This window comes from Diabrotica virgifera, chromosome 1 (assembly GCF_917563875.1).
Source record: "Diabrotica virgifera virgifera chromosome 1, PGI_DIABVI_V3a".
NCBI classification, from domain to species: domain Eukaryota; kingdom Metazoa; phylum Arthropoda; class Insecta; order Coleoptera; family Chrysomelidae; genus Diabrotica; species Diabrotica virgifera.
Window position 1 is genome coordinate 242,561,225 of NC_065443.1, and position 23,629 is coordinate 242,584,853.

The window sequence follows — 23,629 nt, forward strand, 5'->3', positions numbered from 1 at the left end:
ATTGCAAATACAGTAAAACCTCGATATAACGGACTAAATGGGGGGACATTAATTAAGGTCCGTTAATGCCGAAAGTCCGTTATATAAAAATAGGTTTAAAATAAATCAAATTACTTTTTTTAAGTTGCAACCAAGCAACTTTTGAAATTTGCTGTTTTTTTTATAATTAGAAATGTGTCCGCACAATGCTATATTAAAAATGTTCTTGACACTCTTTGTAAAATACAGAGACGTTTCTAATTTTTTCAAATTAGACCGGATTTTTTTGTCCGTTATATCCGAAGTCCGTTAAATAGAGGTCCGTTATATTGAGGTTTTCTTCTTCTAGGATTTCAAGATTGTTCTGTAAGTCTTCTCTGTTTTCTGCTATCAATACCATGTCGTCTGCAAATAGTAACTCCGATAGTTGAGTCTGTTTCATTTGCCAGTATCCTAATGTTAGTTTTCTCATTCTTCTCTTGGCTTTCTTTATCGCTTCATCCAGTACCACTGAGAATAGCAGTGGACTCAGCACGCATCCCTGTTTGACGCCTTGACTTGTAGAAAATTCTCTGGATTCCTCGTTATTGGTTCTTACTGTATTTGTATTATTTTTGTACATATCCTTTATTACTTCTATTATGTGTCTGTCGACTCCCCTTTCTGTTAGTGTCTTCCAAACGTCCTTTCTTCGGATTCTGTCAAACGCCTTTTCCAGGTCAATGAAGCACATATGTATCTCTCTATTTTTCTTGATTACCTTCTCACTTACTTGTCTTAATGTGAATATTAGGTCTTGCGTGCTTCTGTCCTTCCTGAATCCACACTGTGTGTCTTCCATAGTTGTTTCTATTTGTGTTTTTATTCTTGTCTCTAGTATTCTTGCTAATACCTTCCCAGGGATACTTGATATGGTGATACCTCGGTAATTATTACAGTTTCTCTTGTCTCCCTTTTTGTGTATTGGTAATATAATGTCTTTCTTCCAGTCCTTTGGTAATTCTGCTCTATTTATGATATCATTCATTAGTTCTTTCATGCTATCCATTCCCTCTGTCCCCATGAATTTTATCATTTCCGGGGTGATATGATCCTTGCCTGGTGCTTTGCCCAGTTTTACTCTTTCTATTGCTTTCTCTAATTCCTCTCTTGTTATGGATTCCACTTGTTGTTCTTCATTCCTTTCTTGTATCTCCCCTATGTTGTCCTTGTCTACATGAGTTAGCTCTTTGAAATGTTCTCTCCATCTTTCCATTATTTGTTTTTCTTCTGTTAGTACGTTTCCATTCTTGTCTTTTATATTCGGCATCGTGTGCTCTTTCTTTTGTCTGAGTTGTTTTAATGCGCCGTAGAAGAGTTTTTGGTTTTCCCTATAATTTTTTGTCATTTTTTGTCCAAATCTCTCCCATGACCTTTCCTTTCCTGCTTTCACCGCTATTTTAACCTCTTTCCTTTTTTCTTTATATGCTTCGTAATCTTCCGGGTGTTTTGTGCTTAGGTATCTTTTCCATTTGTCTTTTTTGTTCTTTATGTTCTCTCGTATTTCTTCCGTCCACCATTCTGTTCTCCTCATGTTAGTGTTTGCTATTTTTGCTTTCCCGCAAGTTTCCTCAGCTGCTTTGATTATGCTGGTTTTTAGATATTCCCATTTTTTTTCTATATTTGTATTTTTTGCCCTACCTTTCAAAGTATTATCTAATTTTTCTTGGAATTTCTTCTTATATATTTCCTCTTTTAATTTGTAACTTTTTATTTTTTCATTTACTACCTTTCTTCTCTTTTCTTCTTTTTCCTCTGTTGTTCTCATTCTCATTATTACTAGATGGTGGTCACTGCCAATCTCCGAGCCTCTTTTCACTTTCGTATCCTGTACTCTTTTCCATTTGTTGCTGCTTACCAAAAAGTAATCTATGATTGATTTTTCGTTTCTGCTGTCTTGTACTCTCGTGTATTTGTGTACTTCTTTATGTTTAAATTTTGTATTTGTTATAACTAGTTTATTCTCCATACATATTTCTATTATTCTTTCACCATTTCTGTTTAGCATTTCTTCTCCTTCTTTTCCCATGCACTCCTCTATTCCGCTGTTGTTGTTTCCGACTCTACCGTTTAGATCTCCCATTACAATTATGTTTTCTTCCCCATTATCAATTTGCATTTGGAGCTCCTCGAAAAATTTATCTTTCTCTTCCTTTCTTGCATCTTCATTTACTCCGTAGGCTGTTATTATTGTCCATATTTCTTCGTCCATCAGTTTAATTTTCACCGATAATATTCTCTGGTTAACATATGTTTCTTCTATAACGTGTTGTAGTCTATTCGGTGCAATTATTATCCCGACTCCTTCTTTTGCTCTCTCTTTTGTATCCGCTCCTACCCAAAGTAACCAATATCCTTTGTGTATTTTCTTAAGACCTTTTCCTTTCATCTTCGTTTCTGTTATTCCTAGTATTTCTATTTTTTGTCTTATCATATCTTCTACCAGTTCTTCCTCTTTTCCATTGATGCTTCTCACATTCCATGTTCCCATTTTTATCTCTCCTTTTTTCTGCAATCTAGCTTTCCCCTTTTTCCTATTTTCATCCTTGTTTACCTTTGCATCATCTTTTTCCCTATCGCTTTTCCCATTCATTGCCTTGGTTGTCATTGTTGTGGGTCCGGTCTCATTATTTTCTTTTAGTTTTTTGAAGTCCCTTCCCCGATATTTCTGTGAGTTAGTATAAGTTTCTCTTTATTATGGTCCCATTTCCACTCCTTTCCATTAATCTCCAGTTTCATATATCCTATCTTCGTAGTATTACCTTTGTCTTTTTCTTCTTTTGCCATTTTCCTAATTTTTGCTTGTATTTCCCTTTCCTTTCTTGTTAAATCTGATTCTATATACACCTTTTGTCCCTGTAGATTTTTCAGTTTTCCTTTGTTTTTTAGTACACTCATCTTATCCGTTAGGTTTTCCATTTCTGCTACAAAGATTTGGTCGCCGATCTTCACCGCTCCTCTCAGTCTGACCTCTAATTTCAGATTTCTTCCTATGAAGTGTTCTACTGACTCCTTTACAGGCTTTCCGTCGGTAGCATCTAGTGTTAGGCCTTTTAATACTATATTATTTCTCCGTCTATCTTTTTCCAATTGTTCTATTCTATTGTTTGCCATTTTTAAACCTTCTTCCAATTTTTCGTTTTTTTCTTTCAGCTCCTTAATATATTCCATCGTTTCTTTTTGGTCTTTCCGTATGGTTCTTATTTCTGCCATCATTTCATCATTTTTCCACATAACTTCCCGCATCATTTTTATCATCTCTTCATTTGTGTCGTTGCTTTTATTCGGTGTTCGTCTCGTCAGGTTACTCTTTTCAAAATATAATTTATCTTCTTTATATTTTTTCTTCTTAGATTCTTCGTCGCCACTATCAGATAGTTCTTCATTCTTTCTATAGGTTTCCTTTCGGATTGTTCCTGTTCCGCCACTGGCCATTTTAAATTAAATGTTAACCTCAGCACTAATATAAATATTATTATTATACACTTAGAAGTTTATTTTTATTTCGCACAAGAACGCTTTTTAAGTTTAACGATTATCGATAACGATAGGTCTTTTAAAAAACCGGTGTTTTTATTGTGATAGGTTTCGAATTCGAAATTACCTTATCGCCAATACACCTGCCACACGACCTCTCGCCTCGCTTGCCAAACTCGAACTATCAAACATAAATATGAAAATTAATACAGAGAAAACAAAAACAATGATAATTTCAAATACGAGGAAGACACACGCAATAGAATTAGACGGGAAACAACTAGAGCAAGTGGAATATTTTAAATACCTAGGAGTAATAATCGAATCAAATGGTAAACAAGACATGGAAATAAACGAGAGAATGGGACGAACAGGAAGCTTATTTAACACTATGAAAACAACATTTTTTGGGAAAAAAGGGATACCGGAAAAAGTAAAAACGGCAGTCGTTAAATCAGTAGTTAGACCAACAATCATGTATAGCAGCGAGACATGGACATTGACGGGGAGACAAAAATCCAGAGTCAATGCTATGGAAATGAGGTTCCTGAGGAAAATAGCAAACAGAAAGAGGACAGACAAAATACGAAACGAAACAATTAGACAAAACCTAAAACTAGAACCAATCAATGAAAAAATAGTAGAAGGACAACTTAGATGGTTCGGGCACGTGTGTAGAATGTCGAACGAGAGGCTAACAAAACGAGTGTTCGAAACGAGAGTGCAGGGGAAAAACAAAAGAGGGAGACCAAGAGTTATGTGGGTAGATGAAATCAGGAAAGAAGTCGAGAAGAAGGGATTGACATTGGAAAGTGCAAGAAACCTAGCGCAAGATCGGAAAGCATGGAGACTACAATGCCAAACTCAACTCCACCAGCCTTACACCTAAAGGTAGAAAGGCTTAGGACTAAGTAAGTAAGTAAGTATATTGAGGTTTTACTGTATTGCTGTTTCCAGTAAACACATTCGACTATACAGACCATATTTGAATCGCTACAAGTTTTAAATATTTGCTCATCGTCTTTTGAAATTTTGGATAATGTTCCTTTAATTCAATTATAACTTTTAAGAAATCAAGGAATGCTATGGCAGCGGGACAACACTCAGCTGCAGCTTTTGCAACTAAATTTAGAGAGTAGGTAGGCGGCACACGGAATCCACAACGCCTAGATATTATGTTCTCTAATTTTAGCCTGAACACCATTGTATTTTTCACTCATAACTGACGCGTTGTCGAATCTCTTGCAGTTTTTAAAATCAACATCATCTTTTTGCAAGTATGTCATTAGAGAATTATATATACAGTATGTCCCTGTAAGTTGTATCCATATGGAAAACTTTTTTATTATTAATTTTATGAAAAAAAGTTATTCTTTATAAAAAGCTCTGCATGGTCCAAAACCTAAGATTCAACTATCATATATCAAATTTTATGAATATTATACGGGATATGTCAAAAAGTTTGAATTTCACTCAAGAGTAAAGTAGCTTTATTTTTCACAATATTGAAAATTTGCTATTATGAAAAGTTGTTTGGAATTAAAAACTATATTCTAATATGCAATTACATCCTTCTAATTGAAAAAAATTTTTTTTTTGAAAAATTATGGATAACTAACATTATTTTCAGTAATTTTAATTCTAATAACTCTTTTATTATTAATTTTAGTGCGGCCGATATGTGATACAATTGCACATTTAATGATACAAGCATATAATTTGGACCACATATACTACACATATAAAGGTTCAAATTTAGATATGAGGCCATCTCAGATTTTACCTTTTACAAAAATGGCGGGGATTCAAAATTGCGACTATACATATGTGACTAATAGCACGATAACTTTTGAACGAGACTTCAGATTTCAACCAAATTTGGTATATAGGTTCTTTTTTTGATTTACAAGATGGATGTGGTGAACCAGAAGAATCGGTTTACCAGAAGTTGTGTTTTTACTGGTTGTTTATGTAAAAAATATGTTTTCTTTTCAATTTTTTCCCTCTGTATATATTAATTTTTCAAAAAGGTAATACCGCAATTAAATAGAGCATAAAATTATTTTGTAGAAAATATTTTGAAAATTTTAGTTATGTTAATTACCATTTAATAAATGCATAATGTATCTTCACATGTACCTATGTGTGACAGATTCGTACAAATATTATAAGAATTATTGTGAATTTAATTGTAGAAGCATATAATTTGGACCACATATACTACACACAGCAAGGTTTAAAGTTAGATAAAAGGCCATCTCAGATTTTACTTTTTACAAAAATGGCGGGCATTCAAAATGGCGACTATACATATGTGACTAATAGCACGATAACTTTTGAACGAAAAGTCCGATTTCAACCAAATTTGGTGTATAGGTTCTTCTTTTGATATGCAAGACCAAAGTCTTGAACCGAAAGAATCGATTTACCAGAAGTTGTGTTTTTCCTGATTTTTATGTAAAAACATGTTGTTTTTCTAATAATTCTTTCACCCTGTATATATTAATTTTTCAAAAAGTTAATACCGGCGTTGAAAAGAGCGTAAAAATATTTTTAGGCAATATTTTGAACTCTTTAGTTACGTTAATTACCAATTAATAAATGCATAATGTATCTTCACATGTACGTATAAACCTATGTGCGGCAGATTCGTGCAAATAATATAAGAATTATTGTGCATTTAATGGTTATATCATATAATTTGGACCACACACACTACACATACAAAGATTCAAATTTAGATATGAGGCCATCTCAGATTTTATCTTTTACAAAAATGGCGGGCATTCAAAATGAATCTGACGCACACAGGTATCTACATCTGAAGATACGTTATGCATTTATTAAATTGTAATTAACATAACTAAAAAGTTCAAAATCTCTCGTAAAAATTATGTTTACACTCTTTTCAATGACGGTATTAACTTTTTGAAAAATTAATATATACAGGGTGAAAGAATTAAAAAAAAACAACAGATTTTTACATAAAAAAAAAACAGTAAAAACACAACTTCTGGTGAACCGATTCTTCCGGTTCAAAACCTCGATCTTATTCATCCAAAAAACAACCTTGATGACAAATTTGGCTGAAATCGGACTTTTCGTTCAAAAGCTATCGTGCTATTACTCACATATGTATAGCCGCAAGAGGCAAAATCTGAGATGGCCTCATATCTGAATTTGAACTTTTGTATGTGTAGTATATGTGGTCCAAATTATATGTATGCTTCTATCGTTAAATTCACAATAAATTCTTATAATATTTGCACGAATCTGCCACACAAATGTACATGTGAAGATACGTTATGCATTTATTAAATGGTAATTAACATAACTAAAAAGTTCAAAATATTTTCTAAAACATATCCTTACGCTCTTTTCAATGGTGGTATTACCATTATGAAAAATTAATATATACAGGGTAAAAAAATTGAAAATAAATTATTTACATAATATAAAATAATTTTACATGAAAAACCAGGAAAAACACAACTTCTGGTAAACCGATTCTTCCAGTTCACGACATAGACCTTGTTAATCACATAAAGAACCTATGTACCAAATTTGGTTGAAATCGGACTTTTCATTCAAAAGATATCGTGCTATTAGTCACATATGTATAGTCGCCCATTTTGAATGTCCGCCATTTTTGTAAAAGGCAAAATCTGAGATGGCCTCATATCTAAATTTGAACCTTTATATGTGCAGTATATGTGGCCCAATTTATATGCTTGCATCATTAAATGTGCAATTCTTATAAATATTTGCACGAATCTGCCGCACTATTTTACGAAAAAGGTGATTCGTAATAAAAAGTTGTGCATGGTCTAAAATACTCTAAAACCTAAAATACAACCATCTTATGTCAATTTTATACGAGGTGTGTCAAAAAAGATAAATTTAGATCAAAGGTAAAGTACGTTTATAGTTCAAAATATTTCAATAAGAAGGATGTAATTACATACTGAAACATGGTTTTTAATTCTTAATAACTTTTCATAATAACAATTTTCTATATTGTGAAAAATAAAGGTATTTTACTCTTGAGCCAAATTCATATTTTTTGACTTACCTTGTATAAAATTGATAAAATTTGCATAAGATGGTTATATTTTAGGTTTCAGACCATGCGGAACTTTTTATTAAGAATCATTTTTTTTTCGTAAAATTAATAATAAAAGAGTTATCAGAACTGAAATAATGTAAGTTATCCATAATTTAAAAAAAATTCAATTAGAAGGATGTAATTGCATATTAAAATATAGTTTTTAATTCCAAACAACTTTTCATAATAGCAATTTTCAATATTGTGAAAAATAAAGCTACTTTACTCTTGAGTGAAATTCAAACTTTTTGACATATCTCGTTATAATATTCATAAAATTTTATATCTGATGGTTGAATCTTAGGTTTTGGACCATGCAGAGCTTGCAGAACTTACAGGGACATACTGTATATCTTCTGCTTTATGATCGTGATTTGACAAGAGTATGAGAAAACTTTCAACAGGACTGAAACCTTCCATGTAACGAAAAAATACAGTTAATTGATCAGCGGCGGATCCAGCATCATTAAGAGGGGGGGCCGATTGGCTAAATTTCTATATACAGTAAAACCTGTTACCGGCCACCTGCCAAAATCGGCCACCTGTACTAACGGCCAGTTTAAAAATTCCCCAAACCAATTATACGTAGACTACAAAAACTGGAAATACCGGCCACCTTTCTATATCGGCCAATGGTTCTTTCATTTTTAGTGGCCGTTAGTACGTAATACAGGTAATGGAGAATGCAAAATGCCCTAACAATACCGATTATTATGTCTACTACTGGACTCATTCCGAAGAACCTCCTCGAAAACATAAAAAAGCTGAGTCTCGAAATGAATATCTTTATAAGACCATGCAGAAAGCTGTACATATTACTCTCGACTGCCAGATGTGTATGAAAATTGTTGGGAGATACTCCTAGCCAGCCAGATATCCAGCCAGCATACCACGTCACCTAGGTCTCGATAACACGGAAAAAGTCACACCAGAGCTCAATCTTTTTGTTACCTCAGGTATCAGGATGAGTAAATTTTCCTCTTAGAGAGAGTGTGAACAGTATGGCTAAATCTGGATAACAATAAAAATAATCATGTAGGCGTAAAAATGTAGATAATACAAAAGTATATTTAAATATTTTTAATTTTTCATACATAAATGAAATCATTTCATTTTATCTAAGTACTTAATTTGTAATAACATATTGATAATGAATAAAAAATTGAATAAAAAAATATGAAAAAAAAAATTTAAGAAACGCTTTTCTTTAGTTACGAGTGACCAAAATTAAAAGTATTATAAAAAAATCAACTAAAACCAAAAAATAAAAAAAATTGAAAAAATCTTACACATTCGTCAATAAAAGGCATGGCACGTCTTCATCGAATAAACGGTTTTCGCCCCACGCTTTTCTTTAACGAATGTGTTAGATTTTTAAAATTTTTTTTTATTTTTTGGGTTTTCGTTGATTTTTTTTATAATACTTTTAATTTTGGCCACTCGTAACTAAAGAAAAGCGTTTCTTAAAAAAATTTTTCATATTTTTTTATTTTTTACTTTTTAGTCTTACACTTTTCAAACAATAAAATATATCGCCATGTTTATTAAAATATATGTATAAAACATATGATGTACAAACATTAAAAGTAGTCGGAATCGGCAAAAAATTTGAAACTTTATTGTTTATTTATGAAGCATAACGTAAACAATTAACATAAAAAGTGAAATTATGTATAGTTCATATCATTAGCTACAATTTGTAAAAGTTTCAAGTTTTTACATTGTAAAAACAAGAGAATTTAAGCATTTTCCATTAAAATCGTTTTTTTATTTAAACAATTAATAAACATAAAATTTTTTTTTATTGATTATTCGTGTATTGTTCCCGCGAATACATATGTCTGCAAATTTTCATTCATTTGCATTGGAGAAAAGGCACTCAAATTAACGTCTTAAGATTTGACGCAAACTATTGAACTAAATAAAAGCGTTTAAAAAATAAATATAATATGTAGTGAATTATCATTAAAATTTAAAAAACCTACAAAATGAGACTTTATAAGTTAGCAACTTACAGTAGTTTCGGAAATGTAATAATGCATTAACCGAATGTAATTTTCAAAAAATCAAAATAACTACTTTACTTTTTTCAATGCAAACAAATTCATGTCAAAATAGTTTTAATGTTATTTCGTAATGGGAAAGTACATCATGTCATGTGACACCTCATTTAAAAGCGTTTGAAATACTGATTACAAAATTGTATAATACCTACATGCACAAAATTTTGGTCAAATGCTTTTTAAACATTCATTTTTTTCGAATCCTGAGAAAGCTAATACGAGAATTTTTGAAAAATTTAAACGCAGAATAAAATATCATTATTACCGAGGGCCGAAAGTCCATTAGAATAAACAAAAGGTTTCTTGTGAATGATATAGGTATTTGAAATTAAAAATCATACTCAATTTTCTCTTCTTTTTCACCCCTGTAACTTATTAAAATAAACATTATAGAAGTTTTCAGGGACTTTCTCCCTCGGTAATAATGTAATCTTGGATTTTGTGTTTAAATTTTTTAAAAATACTTATTAGTTTTCTCAGGATTATAAAAAAAATGAATGCATTTAAAAAGCATTGGACCGAGATTTTGCACAAGTATTACCTATACATTTTTGTAATCACTATCTCAAAAGCTTTTAAATGAGGTGTCACATGATGTACTTTCCCATATGAAGTTTAAAATTTAATTCATTACCATAATTTTATATGTGGATGATTGCATCCCGCGACATAAATGACTATCTATCGTACTCGTGCATAAATACTCACGTCTGTCAAACGTGATATAGAATAAACTTATACATAATATATGACATATATTTCATGCATATAAGACATACCTTTTTCCATAAAACTCTCGAAAGTAGAATTGGTATTTACTGCATCATCGTTGATTTGTATCGGACGCACTGAAAAATCGCATGACTTGTTTTGAATGCTCTCAGAACTTAAATTTGATCCAAGATCAGTAGGTCTCATAGTATGATCTATCTGATAAGATGTACCTTGTACATATTTATTATCTTCATTACTATTAATATTATCACTATCACCTAAATTAGGTTGATTTTTAAAAAAATAATCAGCTATATTGCGACATTTGAATTTTTTACTTTTCAAGTTCTCGGTAGAAGCTTCTTTTCGTTTATTTGACATTTTATAACTCTTCGTAAATCACAAACTATATTAATATAAAAAAGAAGAATAAACTCAAAATAATATTAATCAATCTAACAATTTACAAACTAAGATCTGTACGAAGCAGTATTAGAGATGTTACTTGCATCGATAGACAAAATACACTAATGACTAATAAATTAATAAGCAAAGGGTGTTCTTTTTTCGTGGTCAGCAATCGTTTGAACATAATACATTTATATTTTCGGCAAATTAATATAGTTTTGCTGGGTGCGCTATTTTCGAGAGATTTTCGAAGAATCCGTTATCTGCAACCGATTTTATAATTATACGAGGGTGGACATGCTTAGGTATGCGTTCACAGTATATACATTACATATTTGTTTAAATATGCTTATTGTAATCATTTTTAATTTTTAATGTATACCTAAGAATTATAAATTACTCATTTCCGAATACATTGGCGTCACTGGCCCGTTTTAGAGAAGTCCCATACTAATAAAATATATTTATATGTAATTCATATAATATTGTAATTTCAAAACATGTATAATTATCCATTTGAAAAATAAATGAATGTTTTTGTAATCTTTATACAGTAAAACCTGTCAGTAACGGCCACTGAAAATGAAAGAACCATTGGCCGATATAGAAAGGTGGCCGGTATTGCCAGTTTTTGTAGTCTACTTATAATTGGTCTGGGGATTTTTTAAACTGGCCGTTAGTACAGGTGGCCGATTTTGGCAGGTGGCCGGTAACACAAGTTTTACTGTATTATAATTAAAAAAAATAAATCACTTGGGTTGAGAGGGGGGGCCGATCGCCCCCATCGCCCCCCCCCTGGATCCGCCACTGTAATTGATTGACCAAAATGATTCGATGTGAATAATGTGCTGATTTTTTTACGTTTGGAGCTCTGTGGGGACCCCCAGAATGTGGGAGCCCCGGGCAGCTGACCAGCCTGCCCCTTAAATCCGGCCCTGTACGAACGAAATGGTGTTGCACAGAATGGGAAGAGGCAGAGAACTTTCGACCACCATTTGGGGCACATACATATTTAGAAATGATAAGTACGAGTTATCGCAGCTGATTATGAAGAGTAAGATCAAAGGAAAAAGAGATCCTGGTAGACGACAAAATTTTTTTGCATGAAAAAACTTTTGGTAGACGTACAATTACTAAAACCATCGAATATTGTTAGCCTCTGATCATTTTCCTTGATTATGTAAAATAAGGTTTTTGTCAGTTAGGCCACTCTGGTTCTCATGGCCTTAAATACCCTGACTGAAAAACATTCGTGACTGGACCGGTTTAAACACACAGACGCTTCTAAGAAAACCAAAAGATATAGACGACTTTGCAATGGTTATAGCCAAAGCTTTGTGGAGTCGGCACTAGAAGAAGAAAAAAATCTTTAATTAGGATGCTGATGATTAGAGGTTTTATTCTTTTCTCAAAGCTGTATTTTGTTTTCCTAAATAGATGCACATGGCTCATGATAGAGAAAGATGGAGGAGCGAAGGGAAGGCCTATGTCCAATATTGTATGTCAGAAGGCTGATAGATAGATAGATAGATAGATATTTTATTTTGTAATCACTAGAGAGCGGAATATATGCAAAGTGCATATAGATGCATATATTGCATATTTTCAGACAACAAACACAACATTGCATATTTAAGCTAAACACGATTTATTTTGCATATTTTAAAAATAAATTATATAAAAGTTTAAAATTTTCCTCTCTTAGTTGGAATTTTATAACTTCGATATGAAGGAGCTCGTTATTTATCTATCTATAACTCATTATTATCTATCTGGACTTTCCCATTACTACCTGAATTTAACAATTATGGGTGTTCCCAGAAAAATATTATTTTATTAGCGTAGCAAGTCGTAGGTATCTACCTGCTTTTAAGGGTCTAATATTTATTTTGTCAGTTTCCGGCCAACATTTGTTTAAAGTAAACGTTGTATCGTATTTAGTGTTTTTGAAGTGATTGGTATATATTAAATTTAAATATGTCTACCATTCAAAAAAGTGCTTGGATAAAGTGTTTTCCCGAGTTAAAGCTAAGTGGAGACAAAGTATTTTGCAAGGCCTGTTCCAAAATCGTAAGTTACATTCATTTTCACATTTCATTTTTTAAATGAGGAACTGACAAACAAAAGCATCATGTCACACAAAAGAAATTTTTCTGGAAAGAGTGTTTTTATTCGACAAATTCGCTTTTACTTCTATAAAGCCGATTTTGATGCCATAAAAGACGTTGTGTTAGATATTCAAAATGACTCGCAGTGTGTAACTGAAAGTCAAGAACTTTTAAGTAACGTAAAAATGGCAAAAGAACTTATGTTCATAAAAGTTAATTTTAGTTTTTTACCAGATCTAATAAAGTCATTAGAACAAAGGAATTTACAATTAAGTGATTCGGTTAATCTTGTTAACACTTTTTCTGCTCATTGTCAAAAAATTCCCGGAAATACAGGGATTACAATTAGAAATAAATTAAAAAATGTTTTAGAAAAAAATGAGGGCTTCGATTGTTTGAGGAAAGTTGTACGTATTTTTGAAGGCAACTTTTCTGAAGATCTTACCACTTGGCAAATTAGTTTACTGCCTAAATTAAAATATTGTCCTATAACATCAGTAGATGTAGAACGAACTTTTTTTGTGTCCAAACACGTTTTTAGTGATAGAAGGCAAAAGTTGCTAGTTGAAAATTTTGAAAAATATTTGATTATAAATTCATACTATAATTTAGACTCTTAATGTAATTATAATATCAGTTTTTGTATGTCATTTCATTTGTTTTTATGTGAAAAATAAATAAGTATTAAACATAAATGTAGGTTGAATTTTTTAAACATAAATATCTATATTTAATATATTGTTTTATTTTTGAGTATTAAGACATACATATTTAGACAAATTTAAAAAAAATACCTGCATATTTGTAGTAAAAGTAATGCATATATATGCGCATATTTTGGTAATGTTGTGTTGCATATATTCCGCTCTCTAGTAATCACCCATCACCGTTGTACAGGGATTGGTCGGATATTTAATCGAAATCTTAAAATATATTTCAAAATAATTTGTTGTTTCGAAATAATCTTATTTCGAAATAAAAATAACTGGAAAAAACGTTACATACGCATTAATATTAATATTTATTATCAACTTAAAGTGAAATATAATTGAGCGATGACAACATGATAAAGATACATGCATGATACATTCAATATGTTTAAGAATAAAGATTAGGTTATAAGATAAAATTTGTTTTTCCCTAAAGACATGAAACTATTAAATATAATTTATTTAATTTGATTAGATATATATTTTAAAAATAATTTCGAAATATAAATTGCCATCTAATCTATTTAACCAATTTTCTGGTTTATTTCTGAGAAAATATAAAAATAGAATAAGAACAACTAAAATAAGAAGCAACAAAGAAGTAATTTCAGCAATATCGTAATGCTAATGAATTAACTAAACTAAAAAATATTACCAACATTCGATGGTCCTCCTCCAGCATTATAGCCAGCTCTCCATCTTCTTCTTGCTAGGACTGCCCTCCAGGGTTGTTTTGAGTGTAGCGAGCCTTCCATCATCCAATCGTCTGGACCTATATGAACCAAGTCGAGTTGGGTAAAATGTCGTGAAAAATCTTCAAAAGACATCCTAAAAAGTAAATATTTTTAATAAACCAGACTATAACTTCTCATAAGACATGCAGGAATTAACAACCAAGGTCTGTAAATAATTAGAAAACCTATTCTGGAATCACACCGCAAATCTAAGAGTTGAAGGTGAACACACCGAATATGTGAAAATCATGCGTTGAGTGAGGCAAGGCTGTATTTTGTCTCCTCTAACCTTCAATCTCTACTCTGAAAGAATATTTATCGAAACTTTGCACAAAACTGAAAACGGTATTCTACACGGATATCACCTAAACAACATCAGATATGCAGATGACACGATATAATTTGTGGACAACTTATAATATTTACAAGTTTTCACGAACAAGAATCTCGTATAAGAGTCAACAATATGGACGCCATAGAAATGTAAAGAACATAAAGCTTATTAATGCGGCAGATTCGTGCAAATATTATAAGAATTGTGCGTTTAATGATAGAAGCATATAATTTGGACCACATATGATACACATAATATAAAGGTTCAAATTTAGATATAAGGCCATCTCAGATTTTACCTTTTAAAAAATGGCGGCCATTCAAAATGGCGACGATACATATGTGACTAATAGCACGATAACTTTTAAACGAAAAGTCCGACTTAAACCAAATTTGGTATATGGGTTCTTTTTTTGATGTATAAGATCCAGCTCATGCAGGGCCCCCGCTACCATATGTGTAAAGTGTGCTATGCACACGGGCACCACCTTGAGTGGCGCCAGAACCCAGGGTCAAAAATTTTCAAAAAAAAATTGCAAAAAAAAATTATTTTAAAACAAAAGTTGAGAAATTAAATAGGATCAGGATTACGAAACATATTTAAATTAAGTCACAGCGATCATTTAAAACGTTGTTTTGTTCTTGAAGAATGACTGACAGTCAGGATAATAAGGATATAGAGTCAAATCATTATTTGTTTAATGAAATTAAAGCGGTAAAGTTATTTTCATTACTTTGACAACAATTTAATCTCCACCCTTTCAAACGTAAGCCGTAAGCATTTCACTAAGAATTCTTTTGACATTGCCTATCTGTAGTTTTTGGCGAGCGATCTTTTTCTGGAAGTTAAAAATCATTAAAAATCATTTAAGGGCAATGCTTCAAGAAATATTGCCTGGGCTAGCAAAATTATCAATTGGACAACAAATTATTGATAATATAAATTTTATTGATGTAATTAATGAATTTGCAACAGCAAAGTCTCGGAAAATATCGCTATTACAATAGCTATTTTTTATTTTTCTATTGTACCCATACCCCAGTAAATGAACGGCGACACCGTGTAATTTTCCTGGTCACCACAGAATTGCATGAAAATTTGGATTTAGGTTCTACTTCCCTTCACTTCAACTGAAGGGGAGTGAGAGATACCCCTTCTCGGGGGTGAAAAAATATAGATCTAAAATAAGTCCGGAAATGGATAAACTGACTTATTCTAAGCAACTTTTGTTCTATAGAGTTTTGCAACTAAATCAATAATTTTCGAGTTATTTGCGAGTGAAAATATTTATTTTTCTATAAATAAACCACGTTTTTTGACGGATTTTCCCAAATAACTCAAAAACTAATTATTTTATCGAAAAAAATATTGTTAACCAAAAATGTAGCGTATAAACAAACAAAAAATTGTAAATTCGTGAAGTCTATAGACCTAGTAAAAGCAAAATTGAAGTTCATGAAAAATGTATGTATACACCGTTCTTAGGCGTCAACGCCCTTCGGTAGGGATCTATGGAGGAGTATCACCAAGCCGGAAGCCCTTATCCCTTCCCGTACCGCTCCTCCATAGGTCGATCAGACGCCAGTTTATTCCAGACCAAGCCGTAGACTCTATTGAGTTTTATACTACGGCGTTGGCCTTTTATAAATTTCATGACCTAGCTGAGGCTCGAACCAGCGACCGCAAATCGCAAATCCACTAAACTTGTCGATCGACTGAGCCCCAGCTAACTGGACCGTCAAGACCGACAGTTCATGAAAAATACATTCTTTAAAAACTTATTAAAACTTATTATGACTTCTAAAGTTCCGTTTTTGCCTTATTTCAAGAACCTACCTGAAATACCTACCTACCTTCAAAAAAATAAATAAATAAACATGAACCAAAATGCCTTAAGGGGCGCCAAATTTTTTTTTGTACACAGGTGCCAGTAGCCCTTACGGGGGCCCTGAGCTCATGAACCAGAAGAATCGGTTTACCAGAAGTTGTGTTTTTCCTGATTTTTTATGTAAAAATATGTTGTTTTTTTTTTCAATTTTTTCACCCTGTCCATATTAATTTTTCAAAAAGGTAATACCGGCATTGAAAAGAGCGTAAAATATTTTTTAGGAAATATTCTGAAATTTTTAGTTATGCTAATTACCATGTAATAAATGCATAACTTATCTTTACATGTACCTATGTGCGGCAGATATTATAAGAATTATTGTGTATTTAATGGTAGAAGCATATAATTTTAACCACATAATATACTACACATACACAACTCTTTCACCCTGTATATTGTATATATTAATTTTTCAAATAGGTAATACCGGTGCTGAAACGAGCGTAAAAATATTTTTTAGGAAATATATAGATCTTTATAGTTATATTAATTACCATTTAATAAATGCATAACGTATCTTCACATGTAGGTACATTATGTGCTCTCCCTGGGGCTGTAATTATACCTCGACGACGGTGGGAGGGCCGAGTAACCGGTCGTGGTCCCTAAAATTGTGAGTGGAGCACGACCGATGAAACCAAGAACAGTCCCAGCGTCCAGCGACTGTGCACCGGGTGGCCGCCGGACACCGCCGCTGGACGCTAAAAGGCGTCGCAACTGAGGCGAGTAGTTGCGGCGCCTTCGCCTTCAGCAGTTGTATTTCACACTCCAACTTCCCTACGACTACTCAAACACCTAAAGTTAATCTCGCCCACTCTGGCATTGTGGTCGAGGGTCGATGGGCGAGCCTCACGCACCATGCGGGGGCTCTACCATCGGACTCCGATCACAAATCTCTATTTCGAAAAACTTTTTCGACATACCCACTGCGAGTAGCCGCCATGTCTTACCCCACCAAAGTACCCTTCCCACCACACATCCTTTCCAAATCCCGCATAATAGGGAAGGCAGCAGTTATGCGGAAACTCCAGGTAGCCTGCGAATACAGACTGCCACTGCGTCCGGAGGCAACCGTGATAAAAAGCCTAGAGGAGTAAACCTAAAAAAATAATCCCCACTATCACGGTGGAAGGCATCGTGCCAAAGATATGAAAGATGCGAGGGTTAGAGCATCACAAACGATCCCTTCGGGATACCTGGCGACCTCCCGAAGTAACCTAGCCTTAGCGCGGTAAGGGCGCACTGCCGCGCCGGACGTGTAGTACGTCCCCACTCGTGGGAATCACATGGATCAAACAAATACAAACAAAGGTACAGGGAATAACGACGACGACTATAGGCAAAAAAATAAGGAAGACGGGAAAACAAATGAGAATGGGGAAGAGCGGCCGCAAGACGGCAGAACAGAAGAGGAAGAACAACGAAAATTCGAAAAGGAAATGTTAGAATGGCACAAAAAACAGCCAAAGATAAATAGGTCGGGTCCTCCAAAGCACTCGACTCTAGTAGGGGATGACCTGTTAAAGGAAATTAACAAAGAAGAGGAAAAAGAAGGAGACAAAATGGAGGAAGACCCCTCAGTAGAAATTGTGGAAATGGGGGATAAAGAAGTAGAACGGAGAGAAGAAGAGCAAGGTGAGTCATATTGGCAAGATATAGAAGAGAGCGTCCTAACAGCTTTCCTGTTCGACGAAGCGGACAGGGAAGAAATACAGCAAAACAAAAAAAGGAAAGGCGATAGCCTAGAAATGAACGAAAAATTTAAACGAGAAAAGAGAGAAGAAAGCAAAAAATACTCAGAGGAGACGGAAAACGAAAGAGTCCAAAGAAAATTGAAAGAGGTATTGGAGATCCTAAATGGTAAAGGACCTATAGAGGGGGAGAATAAGGCTAAAGCAAGAAAGTTAATTGGAGAAATAACCTCTATCCAAAATAAAACGAGTCAGAATCAAAATCAAACGGTGCAAGAGGAGGGTAACTTGAAATGCGAACAGTGCAAAATAAAAATGGAACAAGAAAGACAAAAAAAAAGAAACGGAGAAAATAATAAAAGCGTTAAACAAAGGGGGGGACATAAATAATTTTAGCCAGATATACAAAAAGAAATGGGAGGAGAAGGTATTTGAAAAAACGAAATATGAACAGGGGGGTCTACAAGAGACAATAACCAAAAAAGAATGCTTAATTGTAACAAAGAGCGACATTAAAGAAGGAGGGGTAGAAAGTGTCATACGGACCATCCGGGAAGACGTATATGAAATCATCGAGGGATGTAAAGAAGAGAACGTGGAATACATAGAGAATGTCAAGAAAAGTTCCATGGCAAGCGAAAGGAGGGAATGGTTTACGTATGTTGTAAAAATAAAGAAGCACGGTATGTACGAAATGGCCGAGAGGGCCATAAAGCAAATTAAGGAAAGGGAAACGCCGCCGCAGACAATACGAGTGATAATAAATAATGAGATCAATAAAGAAGAGGTGCGGAAAGCTTTGGAATTCGTGGGTAGAGGGGAAAATATAATATGGGAATTAGTTATTCGAGGAAAAGAAATGGACAAGGGGGCCAGGCATGAACAGGAAGAAGCCCTCCTGATTAAAACAGGGGGGAAGAAGTATACCGATGTTCTAAAAGAAATGAACGAAAAGATAAACATCGGGAAGATAGGGGTGAAAGTAGATAGATTAAAGAAAACGGAAGGCGGGGACATCCTCGTAAAATTAAAGGGGAAAGGAACTGCCGACAAATTAAGGAAAGAAATGGACACGAGGATGTCCGGCTTAAGCATGGCTGTTAGACGGAAAGAAAACCACTTTACCATAACCGGCATGGATCCCGGGGTCACAGAGGAGAAGTTACAAAACGCTATAAATGCATACACAGGGATTCCGAAAGATGAAGTGGATATAAAGATTCTCAGAACCAACCGAAATGGGGAGCAGAGCGCCACCATAGCCGTGCGCCCCACAAATGCTGAAGAACTCAGAAAATATAATACAATCGTGATAGGCTGGGTGTGGTGCCCCATCTCAGAGAGGTACACCCCCACGAGGTGCTATAAGTGCTTACACTACGGACATAGCACCTATGACTGTAAGGGTGAGAGCAGGGTAGCTTGTTGCTACAACTGCTTAAAGACAGGACATACAGCGGTACAGTGTAACAACACTGCGTACTGTCTTACTTGCAAGGAGGAGGGGCACCGGATGGACCGGATGCAATGCCCAGCCTACCGTGCGTGGGTGTACGGCAGGGGAGGGGAAAGGGAACCCCAAAAAAGTGTATAAGAATAAAAATAACAGTGAAATGATGAGAGTTGGCCTCTTGGAGAACGTGAGTGGGCCCCTATACAGCCCACCGGTGAAACAGGAGGCCGGTTCTCAAGGAGTTTCATGGAAAATAAGTTACACCAGAAATCAAGCACCAAAGTATTTTATTTATACAAATTTTATTTATACATTCTATTTATTTATTCTATATATTTTATTTATTTTGTCTTATTCATTTTATCTCTCTACTTATATATTTTATTTATTAAATAATTCTATTTTTATTAATTTTATCTATTTTATATATACTTATTTATTTATTTATTTATCTTAGTTTGTAGGAATTTTAACATAGCAGATAGATGCGAATCCGCTGCAGACACGACCTAAGGGAACTGAACCTAATTGTCCCCCAGGGATCAACCTGGTATAAGGATATTGCAGGTTAACGTGGGCAGAGCGCGCCGAGCGCACGATCTTGTCCACGCAAAAGCCTGCAAGCTAGAAACGGACCTGCTCATCGTCCCCGAACCAAATATTAAGATCACGACAGGCGGTGGATGGGTCCAAGATAATGGAAAGAACGTGGCGGTACTCATTAGAAATAGGGATGTGGGAGTGCAGGGCATTGTCAGGGGAGGAAATCATATCCTCATTAAGCTGAGGGATTTCAGCCTCCTGACAAGCTATGTATCTCCGAACATCCCTATGATTAGATACGAAGCTATCGTTGACGAAATAATGAGTGCCGCCATAAATGAAAAAGAGATATTGATCGCCGGGGATATCAACGCGAAATCAAGATTATGGGGTTCCCCTATAAACGACAAAAAGGGGGAACTCTGGAACGAATGGATAGCCCAGGCTGGCCTCCAAGTACTAAATAATGATAAACCAACATTCATAAGGGGGGTCAGCCAATCACACATCGACGTTACTTTCGCAAGCGAAGGGCTATCCAGGAAAGTACAGGGGTGGGATGTCCTCGACGATCAATTATTTACCTACCACCGCTACATACAGTATGAAGTAAAAACAAAAGGGGGAATAAAGCGGCCGATAGGTCATACATAATCATACTTTAATAAAAACAAGTACCTATCGGAGGTCAGGAAAATAAACGAAGAAGAGATTCCTGACCTTGGCCAACTGAGAAGAGTTCTCCAAAACGCGGCAAGTTTGGCCACCGTGAAGAAGAAAAATAATAAAAAATCCCCCTACTGGTGGACGGATGAGATAGAAGGTCTCCGGGAGAGATGCCTCAGAGCTCGAAGGAATTACACCAGAAGCCAGGGCAACCTCGAGCTCAAAGAAATATACAAAGATTTGAAGAGAACACTGAATAAGAAAATAAAACAAGATAAAAAAGAAAAGTGGCAGACCCTTATAAAAGCACTAGATGAAGATATATGGGGCGATGCGTATAAGATCACAATGAAGGCGTTGAAGATACTCGCCCCATATAGACTGGATGAAGACCAGCGGATGAAATCAGCTGAACTCCTCTTCCCCACCAAGGAAATGCAAAATTTCACCAAGATATCTCCAACGATGGTCGAGGAGTTCACAGAAGAAGAAATAAAAACCGCTGGTCAGGAAATGAAGGCAGGGAAAGCTCCCGGCCCTGACGGGCTGCCACCAGAGGCGATAAAGATTATAGCGACAGAGAAACCAGGTTTGATCAGAAGAATATGTAATGATCTACTGCACAGGCAAGAGTTTCCCAGGGACTTAAAGGAAGCGAACTTGGTTCTACTCCTAAAGCCTGGGAAACCCCCAGATTCACCAACTTCTTATCGGCCAATATGCCTCCTGGACTGCCTTGGTAAGTTTTATGAGAGACTTATCAAGAAGAGACTGGAAGGCATTCTGGAAGATGAGACAGTTCTGTCAAATCAACAATACGGGTTTAGAAAAGGTAGATCGACTGTCGATGCCGCAACCTGGATAAGGGACGCGGCTAAGGCAAGTAAGAAAAGATGGGTGGTCCTTGTTTTGTTGGACATAAAAAATGCTTTCAACTCAGCAAATTGGGGCCTCATAATAGACCGAATCGTCGAATTTGGGGCTCCAGAATACATGTCCAACATAATAAAGGACTACTTATCCGAAAGATCCGTATGCATATCGAAGAAGAAAAAGAAAGAAATGACCGCGGGAGTACCTCAGGGGTCAGTCCTGGGACCCTTACTTTGGAATATATTATACAACGGGGTACTAGAAATTCACAGGAACAGAGGAGTGAGAGCGATTGCATACGCGGACGATCTAGCCTTACTGGTCGAAGATGATATGAACTGGGGTATAAAAGATAGAGTAAATAGAGCAATCAGGACGACCGCGGCGTGGATTGAGAAAAATGATTTAAAATTAGCAGTAGAGAAGACAGAAATAATTATCTTGAGGGGACCAAGAAAAAGAGAAGACATAGTATTCGAATATCAAGGCTCCGAAATAAGACCCCAAAGGACAGTCAGGTACCTAGGAATTACCTTTGATAATAGACTTAGCTTCGGGCAACACATACAAGAAGCATGTCGGAAGGCGGAGGGAAGGACCTCAACACTAAATAAGCTAATGCCAAATATCGGGGGGCCCGGATCGCAAAAGAGGGCAGTTATGCTTCAATCTATAATATCCATTCTATTATACGGGACCCCAGTGTGGTATGAGGTCCTCCGGATGAAGAAGTATAAGGACATGCTTCTTAGGGCTCAAAGAAAACCCCTGATCAGGGTGTGCAGTGCCTACAGAACTGTATCTACCATTGCCTTACAGGTGGTGGCTGGTTCTGTACCGGTGCACATCCTGGCCGGGGAAAGGGTCCGGATGTACAATAGGGGCAACGGAGCAATAGTTTCAGGACCACAGGAAAGAGTCAGAAGTCTAGAGATGTGGCAGAGGGAATGGGCAGCCGAAGTCGGAAAGGCGGCCTGGACGAGATCCCTGATTCCGGATGTAGTGAGGTGGTACGGGTGTCGGCATCGGCGCGTCAATTACTATTTCACACAGTTCTTGACGGAGCATGGATCGTTCAGGAAATATACCCACCGTATTGGTAAATCCGAGGACGATCTATGTCCCGAGTGTGGGGTTGTGGATGACGCGCGGCATGTCGTGTTCGTATGCCCCGCATACCACGCGGGGCGAACCGAGCTGCAGCTGGGTCTGGGAGCTCCTCTGGGCGAACCTCGCGAGCTAATCGACAGAGCTATCGACAGCAAGCGAGACTTCGATCTGATCATTGCTTTTGTCACAAAGACAATAAAGCATAAGGAGGAAAAGGAGAGGCGGCTGCAAGCGGGATGACCGTCTCTGATTTATTTATTTATTTTATTTATTTATGTTTCGGCTGTGGTAGGCAGTCAGCGAGGGGAGGACCTTTTACACCCAAACCACGCTGACTGCCTTTTTATTTTTATTTTATTTTTATTTTATTTTTATTTTATTTTTATTTTATTTTTATTTTATTTTTATTTTATTTTTATTTTATTTTTATTTTATTTTTATTTTATTTTTATTTTATTTTTATTTTATTTTTATTTTATTTTTATTTTATTTTTATTTTATTTTTATTTTATTTTTATTTTATTTTTATTTTATTTTTTATTTTATTTTAATTTAAATTATTTTTTACTTATTTTTATAATTTATCGCGTACTTATTTATTTAATTTTATTTTCCAAGTCTATCGTTATTTTATGTATTAAATGTGGTGCACGCTTAGGACATAATCAGTAGGAGACCATGTGCTTTGTGTATTGTCTCCGTTATGTTATATTCGTGTTTCTTTTGTAAATACT

The 23,629-nt window shown here is 34.9% G+C and overlaps 1 protein-coding gene across 3 annotated transcripts in view; it reads right to left on the reverse strand.

The window, feature by feature from the left end:
- The window catches only part of LOC126883081 (calpain-9-like), a 425,026-nt gene that overhangs the window by 92,285 nt on the left and 309,112 nt on the right, over positions 1 to 23,629 (reverse strand). For all 3 annotated transcript variants that reach the window (XM_050648317.1, XM_050648311.1, XM_050648316.1), the window contains one exon: positions 14,259 to 14,431. In XM_050648317.1, coding sequence (XP_050504274.1) covers positions 14,259 to 14,431 — 173 coding nt within the window. The remainder of the gene's footprint in view (positions 1 to 14,258; positions 14,432 to 23,629) is intronic.